The sequence below is a fragment of the Cyanistes caeruleus genome, chromosome 2, assembly GCF_971803275.1.
Source record: "Cyanistes caeruleus chromosome 2, bCyaCae1.hap1.1, whole genome shotgun sequence".
Classification (NCBI taxonomy): Eukaryota; Metazoa; Chordata; class Aves; order Passeriformes; family Paridae; genus Cyanistes; species Cyanistes caeruleus.
In genome coordinates, this window is record NC_141702.1 from 64583345 (window position 1) to 64597854 (window position 14510).

General features: G+C 39.0%; 1 protein-coding gene across 3 annotated transcripts in view; it reads right to left on the bottom strand.

Annotated features, from left to right (window-relative positions):
• Window positions 1–14205, bottom strand: part of PDE7B (phosphodiesterase 7B) — a 169872-nt gene extending 155667 nt beyond the window's left edge. The window contains exons 1-2 of one of the 3 annotated variants that reach the window (XM_086877543.1): window positions 14043–14205; window positions 13692–13806 (exon numbers count right to left, since the gene is read on the bottom strand). In XM_086877543.1, coding sequence (XP_086733669.1) covers window positions 13692–13712 — 21 coding nt within the window. In that variant the 5' untranslated portion in view covers window positions 13713–13806; window positions 14043–14205. Of the gene's footprint in view, window positions 1–13691; window positions 13835–14042 lie in introns of those variants that run through there. The other 2 variants (XM_086877544.1, XM_023923530.2) reach the window with 2 other exon arrangements.
• Window positions 14206–14510: the final 305 nt, after the last annotated feature.

The window sequence follows — 14510 nt, forward strand, 5'->3', positions numbered from 1 at the left end:
TTCCAACTGGAATGAGTTGGTATGGAGGCTGGTATGAGTGGAGGTATAAGGAAAGGGAAAATAAAGAATTAGACCACAATGCCTAGAGGCCTTGTGAATTGTTTGTTGTCAAACACTAATAGTCTGGTTTGATGTTTCTCAGTGATGTAAAACACGTGGTAACCTTTGCCCATTCCTTACTCTGGAATTCCCATGCACCAAATGCCACCGAGGCAGAGCAGCTTCCCTGGGATGGCTGCCAGCACTCTGAGCACAGCTTGCTGAAAATAAACCTGGTGCCAAGAAGATGCAAAGGGCAATCACTTAAAGGGAAAGATGCCATCAGAGGATTAAGCACAGAGCAACTACAGCAACAGAGAGAGAGGAATATACGTCTTTAAAGTGAGAACCAAGTGACAATTTCAGAACAACTACTACAGCTCCTAGGGCTTACTTCATTAGTTACAATCATTTCAGGTGCCTGTAGGCAAGTTTATTCTAAATTTATACTGATTTCTTCAGAACAATTAGGAATATGGAATCTAGACAGAGGCATAGCCTGATTTGCTGATGTGCTAGTGACAAGAAGATGTCTGCCAAATTCATAATTCTGCCAAATTCTTTTATTTTTCCATAAATACTTGCTTGGAGATACAGTAAAGGCTTTGTAATCTCAGAAAGTGTTAGATATTTGGTTCTTCAAAGTAAAATGCAGAAGAGATTAGCTGCCAGAATATTAACACAGAATTTACTTTAAACATATAAACTAGCAAGGCCTGGTTGATAAAAAAGGAGAGCAGGATTTTTCTTTTTATTAGACTCAGATATAAGCTTAATCCTAAAACTGGAAACAATACTAATTTCTTTATGTAACATAACCCTCTTCCACACATGGATAATCTTCCACACATGGAAGATTATCATGAAGCCAAGCAATCACCTTCTTTCATATATTAAAAGGGAATTTGATTTATGTCTACCAAGTTTTCTGTACCATGCTGTTTTTCAGGATACCTTGATAGCTTAAGTATCCAGTCACAGACACGATCTTTCACCTTATGAGTTTGTGTCAGATCCTAATTTCTTTTTCTTTTTCTTATCTGTATTTAGTAACTCACAAACAATTAATAGCTGAAATCCTTCATACTGATATAAAATTTAGAAGGATATAGAAATACTTCAAATCCATAGATATATTCTGCCAGTTTTCCAAAGCAACCATTGCCTAAATATCATACACACTTTCTAAAAATTATTTAGCAATTGAGAAGTCAATTGTTGGTACTTTTCAGTGGTATTGTTGAGACCTGCAGAGACATTGGCACTTCCTCAGTATTTAAACACTCCTAGATGCAAAGCTATTCACATAATTAAATACATTGTTAAAGATCTAAAACCTTCAAAGTATTTAAAATCACAGCTCTCCATATGGGAAAAAAAAAAAAAAAAAAAAAGAATGAGCATATTATTGCTGTTGTGAAACGCATTATTTGCAGGTAATGCCATAATGACTTTTATTTCACATATCAAATAAAATTGCCATAACAAATTCTCAAAGACTGTAAATGGTCCAGATAATTATGTGCACCAGATAATGGTGCACATAAAGGGATGTCATAGGGTAAACCACTGAAGTTAAAAAATATTCTGGAGTAAATAAATAGTTCATAAATAAATAAATAAATCTTCATTGTTTCTTGTTTCTAAAAGGCAAATCTTTACATTTCTAGAAGTGTTCTCAGGTTTTTTTCTGTTTTTTCCCTCATCCTCAAGGGTGAATACTTTCCAGTACTGTATAGACTAGGATTGTGGTATCTGTTATATTTGATTTGTAGTCTCAATTACTCCCTTTTAAACATGTGATGATTTCTTTGAAGAAATGGGAGAAATATTTCTTACACTTGGAAAGGGAAGTGTTGAGGATTACGATAATCCTCAGTTTCTTAGCAGCTCATTTTAAAATTTCACAGAGATGTCTCCGATACAATTTTTATCCTGATGCTGGGCACAGCCTTTATGTCACCAACAACATCCAGCCCACCACCATAAAGAAATCTCTGTAAAGCTGGACCCAAGCCCCGAGAACCCTGATGTTTAACAGATTATTTATATTTTTTTTTATGAACAATTTGTTTAAAAATACTGCGGGGGGGGGTCAAAAGATCAAGACTTGATGGAAACAAGGAGAAACAGTGCTGATATAGACTTAATATCAGCAATTTTATAGCAGTGACGACATTGACTTAATATCAGCACTTTTAGAGTCAGTATCAGATAGAGAAAGGTGCATTATTACAGATGTTTAAGATAGCGAGATACAGTGCAATTCCCCCCCTGCCCCATCATTCTCTGTATGCACCCTTTCCCATTTCTTCCTCCTCTCTCTCTCACTCCCTATCCCCCCACCCTGCCTGCACAATGGGAAGCAGAGCCAGGGCTTTTGGGTCAGAGACAAATTCTCTGTGGGAGATTCTGCTCGCAGCCTGAGCTGTGCCCAGTGATGCTGAGGAAGGCTGAACTCTCAGCAGAGCAACGGGACCACTCCATTTGGCATTCCCTGCTCTGGGGGTGCCTATAGGGAACAGAGCTCCAGGGCATGTGAGGTTTCCACCCTACCTGCTGAAACAAGCCTATGCTTTGGGTTCAAAGGGAGATGGGTACAGTTTGTACTCAGGGTGCATATGGTAGGTGAACTGAACGTTTCATTTTTATTTTTTTAAATAATAAAAATCAAATAGATACATGAATTCATTCTATCCTCAGTTCAAGAACTCCCAATCCCTACTACACAGAGCAACTTGCCATAACAAATTATTTTATGAAATGGCAAATTTCCATAGTAGAAAACTCTGTCAACATAAACTGCTTAAACAAATGTTTGATTGTTCTGCAGTCAAATAACTAAATTCACAAAGCATAGAAAGCCTAAATACTGTATTTAAATACTAAATGATCTCTGAGTTAATAAAAATAATATTCTCTGGTTTAGAAAATATGGAATGACAAAATTTAAAAGGTTTATGCACAGAGAGGGAAGCCATTTCCAGAAAGTAGCCTTCGATACATCTGCATTTCTACCTGTAGGGAATACAGGTGTCTTACTTAAATGGCTGTTACTGATCTTACATTTTACATACAATATTTTCACACTCTGCTGCTACTGCAACACACTTTGCAACGTAGAGCAAGAGCCTTAAATAATCTCTTAGCTCAATACAGTTTTTCCTAGGCTAGCATTTCATTTGGTATGAGTCTGAACATGATATCATGTTCCTATTTGGGATACAGAGTCTCTGAGACCATATCTGCTTGCCTTTCTCTCTTTCACTCTCTTATCAGTCACAATCAGAAATGCTTCTGACATCTTCTGATAGATGAGGCTATACCTTCCCCTGAAGCAGGCTGTGCCTTCCTGCCTGCCTGCAGCACAGTGCATCGACTGCCTGTAACTCTGCTCACAGATCAGATGAGCAGTGTACCTGGAATGGTTCACAATCAGAGGAAAAAAGATTATTTTTCCTTTGATATTTCAATTTTTTAAAATATGTTAGATAAAAGATTCTTTATCCCTAAATGTAGTAAGAAGTTAACTTTTTAGGAAGAGCGAACAGCTGCTGTGAATGTAATACAAAATATGGACAGAAGGGTCACACTTTTCAAAATGAGCTCCCCAAAACATTTTAAAGAAGTAGGTAAGTTTGAAAATTCTGAATCTGGCCCTTGAAAGAACCTTCATTTAAAGTAAACGTGTTGGGGTGACCAAGTCAAACTAAAACTCTTTTTATGCCTCTATTTGTAAAACTAATAATGGTAAAGCCTCTCTTAAAAAAAACCCAACTTTTGCTTTATTCATCAGTGTGTTCAGAAACATCCTCTGTCTATGAGAGGTTTTTTATTAAGATAGCTTTTTATACTAGACTCTGAGAACACTGAATGCCATTGCATGCATTAAACATGAAAAACACCTTCTATTTTCTTATAACATATTCGGTAATGTCACAACTTAGGCTGACACAATTTCATATCTGCCTAGGCTAAAGCTAAGGCCATTTCCTTTATATAACTGACTTTCCAATGCACACCAGAACAGATTGTCCTGAGAGGTTGTGGAGTCTCCCACACCACGGATGTTCAAGAGCTGTCTGGATGCAATCCTGTGCCATGCCCTCTAGGATGACCCTGCTTGAGCCAGGAGGCTGGACCAGATGACCACTGTGGTCCCTTCCAACCTGACCCATTCTGTGATTCCATGAGCTCCTCTTCCAGCTACAAGGAAGTGCTGGAGACTCACAGGCAAGATGCAGAGGGAGATCAGATGGTAAACTACCTGCATGCTCAGCAATACTTGACTCTGAAAAGCAGTGAGGGCAATTTAAGGGACCAAATTTAAAGCACCACTGGTGACTTAGCACAAACATCTGGTGGTGGGCTGACACTTCATAAATGCTTTTCTGTTCCACTTGTCACTGAAATCTACTGTATCCTATATCTCAGAAACACCCTACAGCTCTCTACATTGCACTTTATTTGTTGCCAGTGCAGACAAATATGTGGTGTGTAAAATATGAGGATAAAATATGTTGAATCTCATGTCCCAAAAAGAACCAAAGAGCAACTCTATTGGCAGCGTTATTCATATTTGATGTTTTAATGTAAATTAGCTAAGCCAATTTTTTCTCTCTGCTGCACTCAAGTGGTACTTCTCTGCAGAACTCAGTGGTATCACAATTCGAATCCCAGCTTGCTACAGAGACTGACTTCTTATTGTTACTTTATAAATTAATTAATATCTCGTATACCTGCAACACGGACAAGAACTCCCTGGTTCAAGGGCATTAGATTTGCTTGTGTTGAACTTAATAAAGTGTAAAACAATTTAAGTAATGAAGAAGTTGTTAACATCAGATTGTGACTAATCTTCTGCCTGCTACTAGGAGAAAGAGCATTATTTTCCATGCCAAAACCTATAAATCAGTGTGGTGAAAATATCTTTTTAAGACAAGTTCTCTCAGGAGAAAATAAGGGTTGCAGATTCACAAAAGAGAAATGCCCTTTTACTATAGCATTTCAGAAAATGTCTCTAGAAATTGAGGAACTAGCTCAGAGGCTTCTGAAAATCTCCCAAAGTCAGAGCTGAAGAAGTTCAACTGTCAAAGTATTGTCAACAAATGTCAATAAAAGTGTTGCTAGAAAGCACTGAGAGCTCTCTGCTAATTATTTTCTATGTCTTAAACATCAGGACTTTCTGAGACATTTTAGAAATTGGCTTGCTTATTGGCAAACTGGTTTTTATCAGCTATCATAAAAAGGTGCAATGCCAAGCACAAATTGACATTGAATCATTTTAGTTTTATTTTTTTTGTGAAATGTGAGTTTTCACTAATACTTAGAAAACAGCAGAATTTAGCTCCAGCTTGTTGACACTAGTAGCAAACATGATTAAAATTTTAAAAAATTATTATTATGCAAGTGATGCTCTAAAACCATGAATACCAATTTAAAAATCCTAAGGTAGTGAGACCAAGTTGCCGTGGCATATTAGGTGGTCCAGATAACTGTGATGTTGCCCCCAAAGAGGCTTTCTGATCAGCTGACATATTAAAACATTATAATCCTCCCTTTGTCATATTATTGGATTTGAAACGATATTTGCTATGGTGTTTAAGCAAAAAATAAAAACCCAAGCAGAATCCCACACTCCTTTTCTCTGGTAGAGAAGCCCTGAAGGGTAGAACTTGGGGAAGGATGAGAATAATATTAATATACCTGTAGTGCATATGAAAATCTCTTTTTAAAGCAAACGTGTTTCACATTTTTTATGTGTCTAAAAAAAAAAGTGAACCCTACAAGCAAGTCTTCATGCAGAAATAATCTATTCAGCACTACAGGGATCCTACAAATAGAGTATGGATTGCTGATTTTTTTTCCCTCTACTTATTTTGAAAATAAGAAGCAGAAATATAGAGTCTGTTGGTAGAAGAGTGAGAAGAGGATTGCTGAACCATTTGGAAATTAAAGGTTTCAGTGACCTCTGAGCTTTCAATTCAGGTGCCATAAAATAAAACCTAAGCACATATTTCAAAATAGTCAGTGGATGACCACCAGAACTTCGCAGAACCATCAGAGTTGGAAGAGATCTTGTAGATCATGTAGTCCAACCATCTGTCACTCACCTCTGCCCAAGAGCAGGCACCCACACCAAACCATGTCCCTGTACCCCTTGGTCCTCACAAGTGAGATGGACTTTCTGCAGCAGCAGTGAGATTTCCCCCCTCCCTGTAAACCATATCAGAGCTTTCTTTCTGAAAACAGCTTTTCATTGATACAGAAGTTGTTCTGTATCAATGTAGGCAGTGCTCATTTGGAGACAACATCCATCAGAAAGGTTTCTGGGGTTCAGGACAGAACTCCTGGAGCTGCAGGTAAATCTCTGCCTGAAACCACCTTTATGTGCCCGTGTAGAAGCTCAAGTTCCACTCTGGGGCTAAAGGTGGGGCAGTGGACTGTGGGCAGCCTCTGAGAGGCCCCATGAAAACACAGCTCAACCCTTAGGGGACACTGCAGTGCTAATCCATCTCAGGAGAGCTGACAGAAGCAGAGAAGGAACTTGAATCTTTTCTTCCACACCTTCTTGAAAGCATTAACAGCAGGCTATTGGCTACTTCTGGCAGAAAGGGAAAACATTTCCCAGGCAACCTCTAACGCACAGCAATTTTTCAGATCCAGCCATTTCATTTAGAGACTGAAGTGAATTTTAGCTTTTTAGAAAGCCTGGCCATTTCTATCAGCTTTGATGATGATACATAGGATGAACTTCATTCCATGTTCTCATGTTGCACTGGTGCTTGTTACCATACTATTACAGAAGCTGTACTTTGGTGGTGGATAGGACTGCTATAGTTACAGTTTCATGGTTCAAAGAGACAGCATGTTACAATCCTACTGTACGAAATTTTTCTTGTGATGCAGCACAGTACATGTTGGATCCTAAACAAAATTACTATTTTCCTGTCATTCCTCAGCTTTTAAAAATATTACTTACATAGCTGTAAACAGCTTAAAACAGATCATGGTCTGCTCTCAAAATGAGCAACATCAGCCTCTTCTGTATTACAAATATATAAAGTTTTGCAGATGCTAGCACGTAAGAATTAAATGTAGGGATCTGATTTCAAATAAAATCTGGTAAACATTTATTTTCTGTGAGAAAGGGAAGGAGAGAAGGTGGTGGGGTTTAGAATGTGATGTAAGGAAAAGAATGCATCACAGCTTCTGTGGAACCAGGGAAGCAGCCCTGTGGTACCACAGTGCTGAGGAAGTTGTGGAAAACTGGTATGAAACAGGTATGATGCAAGGTTAATGAACCTAAAATTTGATCTAACCATTGAAGAGAAGGAATGCATTTTAGTCCTGAAAGCTCAGTGTGTCTGATCTTGCACAGGTAGAAATTGATGAAGTCCTTTTAAACTCAGTGGAATCATGACATTTTACACTCTCATACAGCACTCCAATTTGAGTCTTGTTTTTATCTTTTAGTTCTGCTTTTCAAAGCAGTCCTAGTAAAACAAACCAACTGTACACTGGAAGAATTTTCTTGGTGAAGAAATACATTCCAGTTGTATCTTTCTAGCTGATACTTACAATTTGCTCAAGAAAATTATGTCTTTAATGAGAGAATTTTATTTAGTATTGTAAAAGCATTTTCAAGCATTTTTTAATAAGTGTTCTCAGATCTGCTAAAGCAGAAAGCAATATGCTCTTTTCCCAAGCCCTGAACATGGAAAGCGCCTCTCTTTCCTTCACTGATATGTGCAAGTTCTTTTATTTATTAACCAGGACTAATTATTGTTTCCCTGGCTGTCCTGCAGTCTTCTAATGACCATATTGATTAAACTGGAGCTACACTGCCTAATTACATTTATGATGTCCATTCTGATGCTACTTGAACATTGTTATTAATAGATATTCAGATGTTATGGCAGGGTGTAAAACAAAAATGCACTGCATAAGTCAGACAGGGCCAAGTCATATTCCAACATTTAAAACAAAAAGGACCCTAGAAAATAGCCTGTTTCAACATGATTTTCGATTAACACAAAGCCAGAAGTGTGCTTTCTCCACGCAGGTATCATGCACCTGTTTTCATCTCCCTCCAGGTGTCTATGTGAGATCTCCTCCATCCCAGCAGCCTGGCACACACCAAGCCATCATTGCATCTAACCTTCTCAGAGGTTTAAAGCAAAGTGGCTTTAAGCTAAGTAAAAGGCAAAACAAATATCAGGTGTTGCCCATCTTTAGTGTACTTCAGCGTGCAGCTGCATACGTGTTTCTCTGCAGAAATACGAAGCAAGTTATGTCCTCTGGGGCTGTGTAAGCAGGGGTCCCAGTTGTCACTCTATACCCAGATCACTGTACATAAAGGAGAAAATAGCTGCACCTTTTGGATGACAGCTGAATTTTTGAGGTGTTTCGCATCAATGTGTGTGCATTTGCACAGCAACCACCTGGAGATCCACACCTCTTTTACCAAGGGATGAATCCTTGCACACCCAATGGTAACTGACAGCTCATCTTAGGACAAGCCCCAGATCCTAGCCAGTCTTTACATGCCCTGCAGGAAGTGTGCTAAGTTGTGTGGAGGGGAAGAAGAATAAAAGCATGAGCATACGTATCTTTTCTTACGGAAATAATAAATGGCAATTGCCAACGGGAACAGAACTGATCGCACAGTAGATCAATACCATCCTCTGTGAGTTTTCTAGTTAAGCTGATGCTTCTTAATTTCATTTGTTCAAATGTATATTTCTCTAAGCCATTCTTGAGTTGCTGCACATTCAGTCAAAACGTGCCTACCTCTTGCTTTATTCTTTGGAAGGCAATGACCATCCCTTACAAAACACCTTTCCTACATACACATGGAATGCATCATCTGCTGTGAACATGCGGTAAATTGTACACAGGTCCTGACAGCAGCTGCCCCACAAGTGTGTTTTTATGCCACCATGACAATTAGCTAAACTTAATTTGACAGGAGATTCTCTGCTCTTTTCAAAGCCTTACACTGCCAGTATTAACACACACCATACTGAGATATTACTTGGTGAGTTTTCTCATACCAGAAATTTTTGTGGGTAACTAATACAAACCTACCAGCTACAGAAAAAAAATGCCTCTGCAACTGTTTCCTTCTAAATATTTGTTTCCACTTTATTAAAAATAACCTGCTCAAAAAGAGAAGTAAATCTTGATGTTTGTGTCTGAGGGCAATTCTTCTTTAGCTAAAATGTAACAAATCTGTCTCTGTGTGTGACTGGAAGAATCCTAGCTGTCCATGCCCACCTATTAAGAGGAAGAGGTCATCAGCTATGTTTATCCATCCAGGCAACCCGGATGTCTTACTTGACTGGACAGCAAGCTAGCAGAAGAATATCATATGCTACCACAAGACTATGTGACTTAAATAAGTAGCTAAACTGAGTTCTTATCCATCCTCACTCGCAGCTCCGACTGGGAGAAAGAAAAGAATAAAAGAACACAACTCAGTAGGACCCTTTCATTAGTTTAGTTTCTCTCATTTGACAGTTTACCTACTTCAATGATAGCCATAGACTTTCCACTTTTCAAAGAACACAACCAGTGACAAACGTATATCAAAATTACTGCATCAATGATGCCACACCTTTCAGTGTGTGCAACAGTAATGCTTCATTCACTTGACTCCTGGTTTTTGAGGATTGTCTCTGTCACAAACTTTTCACTTACAGTTTTGTCACTGAAGTCTGACATCTGAAAATACACTCTGCTCTATCTGATCTGGCTGTGATTTCTTAATTTTCTACTTTAAAACTCGAGGCTTTAAAACAGGTAGCTATCACTAGCCCAGACTTGAGAATTGTGAACCCTTGCAATGTATCTTCTGAATCCCACAGTCTGTTACAGGATAACAGAAACAGCAGGGTTCAGAGCTTCAAATATTGTTTTCTAATGCAGTTTATTTTGGAATGGCACTGTAGTAAGAATAACAGTAAAAATTAAATTTAACAGTTCTCCACAGTTTCTAGGATGACACAGAACAAATTCTTTGCAAAAAAAAAACTTGCAGAAGTTGACTTTGCATTTTCAAATTCTATGAATTAAACAAATTGTCTTAAATTTAAAAAAAAAATCATTCTATCTCTCCAATTTTATAAAAAGCTAATACTTCAGATCTGAAAAACTGCTACTATTGTCAGAAGGCACATTATTTGGTTTCCACTCATTTACTGTGAAACACAAAAGGCTGCCAGCAATCCTCATCTGATTGCATATGTGGTACCTGGCTCTGTGACCCATCTTCTCAGCATTATTCATCTTTAGGTGCCAAAAATTGATGCACCTTGTGGTGGCCAGAGAGAGAAAAAGCATCAGAACTTCTGAACTTCTTTTGTACACTTAGGCTGCATCTGTGTCCCAGTGTCATCAAGCTATAAACTCTGAATAACATCATTTCTACATTTCTACACCCTGAAGCTAGTGACTGAAAAGTGCAAATTTCACACAAATTTCACAGAGGCAAAGCCAATATATCACTGGAAGTGTAAGAACTGATGTCCCTGCAAGAGTAAGCCAGCTTGCTGGCTGAGGAACAAGAAAGATGCATTTCATAGTTCCGACATCTTCTACCCAATATGGATGTGAGAGGAGGAACACTGAACCATCATTTCATTACAAAAGACTTAATTTTGTTCTGGCAGCTAGCAGGACCGCAGCTGTCCCTTTCACTTTCACCCTGTGACAAGCACAAGGAATGTTGTAATAATTTCAAGCATGAAAATGGAGTAACAATGTGATGATGAACAACACTGAGTAGCTAAGAATTCCTATTTAGATGGCATAGCTTCCTGGCTGCACCAAACTACTTGCTATTCTGTTAGACCAGAAACCAGAACCAATCTCATCAAGAGCCTTTGGCCACGTATCTACCTTGATTTGAGGAGAGATTAAGTCTCAAATATTTCTTATTATCATTAAATAGAGATGTGTCAGGTTTTACACTACTGACAGCAATGACTTGGTTAGTAGCTGGCATTTTTGCTTCATACAGCTCCTATAAAGAAAGCCACCAGTACAAGAGCAGTTTATTGCCTGAGACTGAATAATTACAGGAAAACCATATATGTGTCATAGAATAACAATTTTCTGACCATTTTTCATTAAAATATGCTTCAGCTGTGGGTAGAAGAACTGTGTGATGAGTGAAAAGGAATTACATATGACCAAATGTCTCAAATACACATCATACTTGCAATGAAGACACTGGAAAATCAGTCTGCTACCATGACTTACCTAGAGGTCTGGTAAGGGCAAGCAGAGGGCTCAGTTTCAGAAGGGAAAAGTACATAAACAGGGAGAAAGGGGAGCTGCTGTTATAATGATATGTTCCTATACCATTTTACACAAACATTTTACAATTTTAAAAGGTGATCTGCAGTATATTGAATTAGTCTCAGCAGAGTGTGCCTGGCTCTGATGGAATCACTGGAACTTCATTGGTGACAACTCCTGTCCACCCTATGGAAACAAACTCAGAAGAAGCAGCCATTCATAGCCCATGAAACTTGTGCAATACACAATTTTTTTGAGACCATGCGAGTGCAAATCAGTCAGTCAGTGTTTCATTCACTGCAGAGAGGCCAACTTTAAATGGCATTTTTTCTAGATGTTGAATTGAGATTGTTCAGAGGAAACATTGCAGATAAACTTTTCTTACTAAACCAGGAAAAATGACTTCCTCAGCTGAAGTCCACTTACCATATTTTCTATTAGTACCACCACAAGCAGTTGCTACGGAACACAGATGCACCAACGTGTAGATACAGAGCTTAAAAACAAAGCTTCTCTAGAAACTCTTTATCAAAATAAGTCAGTAATATAATTCTCAGAAATTATTATAAGCAAACAGCTTACAGATTGTCTTTTGGAAACTTGAATATATTCATAGAATTACAGGGTTTTTCCTTACAGAACAGGTTATAGTCTCTTGATGCTGAGACACATTCTTAGTTAATTTACAGTCAATCATCTAACCAGCCTATATTAGCCTTTCTGAACTTGAGCCTAGAGAAGTAGTACTTTAGTTTTTGAAAACAGCTGGCAGTTCACATGGTAAGAATTTGGGGAGGGCTGAGGAGGAGAAAATGACATGGAGATTACAGAACAACAGTTCATCCAACTAAGCTTGACTTTGAGTTGTTGGATGGTAGAGAAAATACCTTCCAGCATCTTCAAAGAGATGGGGCACTAAAGAGCTTATCTGTGACAAACCTCTTTGTTTCTGCAGTCATCAGTGAAGATACAGCAAAGGAAATGGAGGAGCTGCAGTTATGCATTTGCAATACACAAAGTCCTTGTTTTCCCACTAGGCACTGCAGAATAGCAATTGTCCATTCACAGCACATAGCACATCCTCTGCATTTCAGAGCTAATATTTTTGCAGTCCTTAAGCTAGCACGCTTCAGCCTAGTGAAGTTAATTTTTTTAACCCTATGGGGTGCACTGCAGGAGATAGGTGCACTCATGTTCTGCTCCTTGTTAGAGGAATTGGTTTTTAGGTATAATTTTTAAAGTTAAACTGAAATATTTTCAAATGCAGAGGATTTATATCTACAGCAACATTTCAAACAGAGCTATAAAAAGTCTCTTTCCACAAACTGGAAAAATATGAAGACTGCTGGTCATTGAACATAGCTGTATATTAACCCAATTAACAACAGAAATCTCCTGTGTTGGCTGGATTTATTTTTAAGACTGCTTATACACACACACACACACACAAGCTCTGACAAGTGGCTCTTCCTCTTATAATTTAGAATCACACTCCTGAAAACAATGTTAGTTTGATGGTAGTTGCTTTCATTTACTGCAGCACACATTGCCCACTGTGATGCTGCAATACTCACTCAAGGCAGATCACTGGCTCAAATATGAACTGAAGCTATATGCCATGAAACAGATGCCAGGTTACATCACTTCAACTCCTGAGCAAATTTCCACTTTTCTCTGTTTGGGTAGCAAAAGCTGTATGAAAACTGGTGTTGATATAAGACAACCAGCTCTCTCCCCTCCCAGTGGGGATCTGTTTCTCAGTCAAAGCTCAGGCTGCTTCTTAATTTTGAACTTCTGAACCCAAACCAAGTAAAGTACTCTAAGCATGTATTAAAAACAACCCAACCCCAAAACCAGTACATGTACTCCTAAAAAATGAGGCCGATATTCTTTTCTGCTTGACCTGTTTATTTCCAACTCTTCCTCCCTCTGCTCTAACTCTCAGAAAAACTCACAGCCCTCTCAGGATAGGAACAAGTTTCTGCTTTTTTCTCCCTTCATCTAAGCAAGACAAGTCCCAGGTCTCCTCTCCTGCCACAGAGCAATAGGAAAACATATAGAAAAATCAATCACACGTTCCCCAGTGGGGTCAGAAAGGACTACCACAAGAGATTCTTTTTGCAATCTTCTGTAACCATCAAACGGTTAAATCAACATGAGTTAAAATTTTCATCCAGTTTGACTGAAGAGAAAAAGGGAGGAAATTCAAAAAACGGTTGCTGTAGTAACAATCACAAGCAAAAATCTTTTCCACTAAATAATAGTATTATCTCCCTCTCCCCCTCACAATTTTAAAACAAATTCAAAAAAAACAATCATGCTGCCTCTTTTAGATTTGCTGTACCTACCTCAACCATTAAACAAGACATTTAACCATAGTGGCAGTTCTGTGACCTTTGAATTCCGTGAAATCTCTAAGCGGTGCAGCTTGTTCATGAAGACTTGTACTGCAGAATCCAGTAACTGCATCCAGGGTTGGGAACAGAAATAAGCAACGGCAGCAAACAAATATAATAATAATAATAATAATAATAATAGCAACAACAATAACGATTAAAAAATAAATCAATAAATCAATAAAAATTAAAAGGTTGGTTTTGCTCTTTTTAAAAGAGAAGGGGGGGTGGGGGGGGGGAAAAGAAAGAAAAAGGGAAGGAGAGCTCCCCGAGTGAGTCGCGCAGCCCAGGGGACAGGAGCACCTTGGGAGGCAGCGGGGCAGTGAGGCGGGCGGCGGTGGCGGAGCTGCGGCTCCGCGGCTCCCGTGCGGGCGCTGGCGCAGGCCGGCAGCGCTGGGAGGTGCCGCCGCCGCTGCCGCCGCTGCCGCTGCCGCCGCCACGGGCGCCAATCCCGGCCCCGCCGCCAGCGCCGCCGAGAAGCCTTTTCTGTTTATGTTTCCTCATTTCGGCAGTGACGTCAAAGGGTTTAGTTTTTCCTCTGCATGTGCTATTAATTTTAAGCGACTGCTATGGGAGGAATGTGGCAGTGATTTAGCCTAAGCGAAAGGAACCGGAGTCGTGATTTATCTGTCCTGGATTCAGCTCTGAAAGGTTTTGTATCCGGAGGTACCAGAAAGATCCAAAATACCCTCGCAACGTGGAGAAAAGCTATAAATATGCTTACATACATTCAAGCATTCTTAAGCACACGCAAGATGTTTTCCAGGGAGG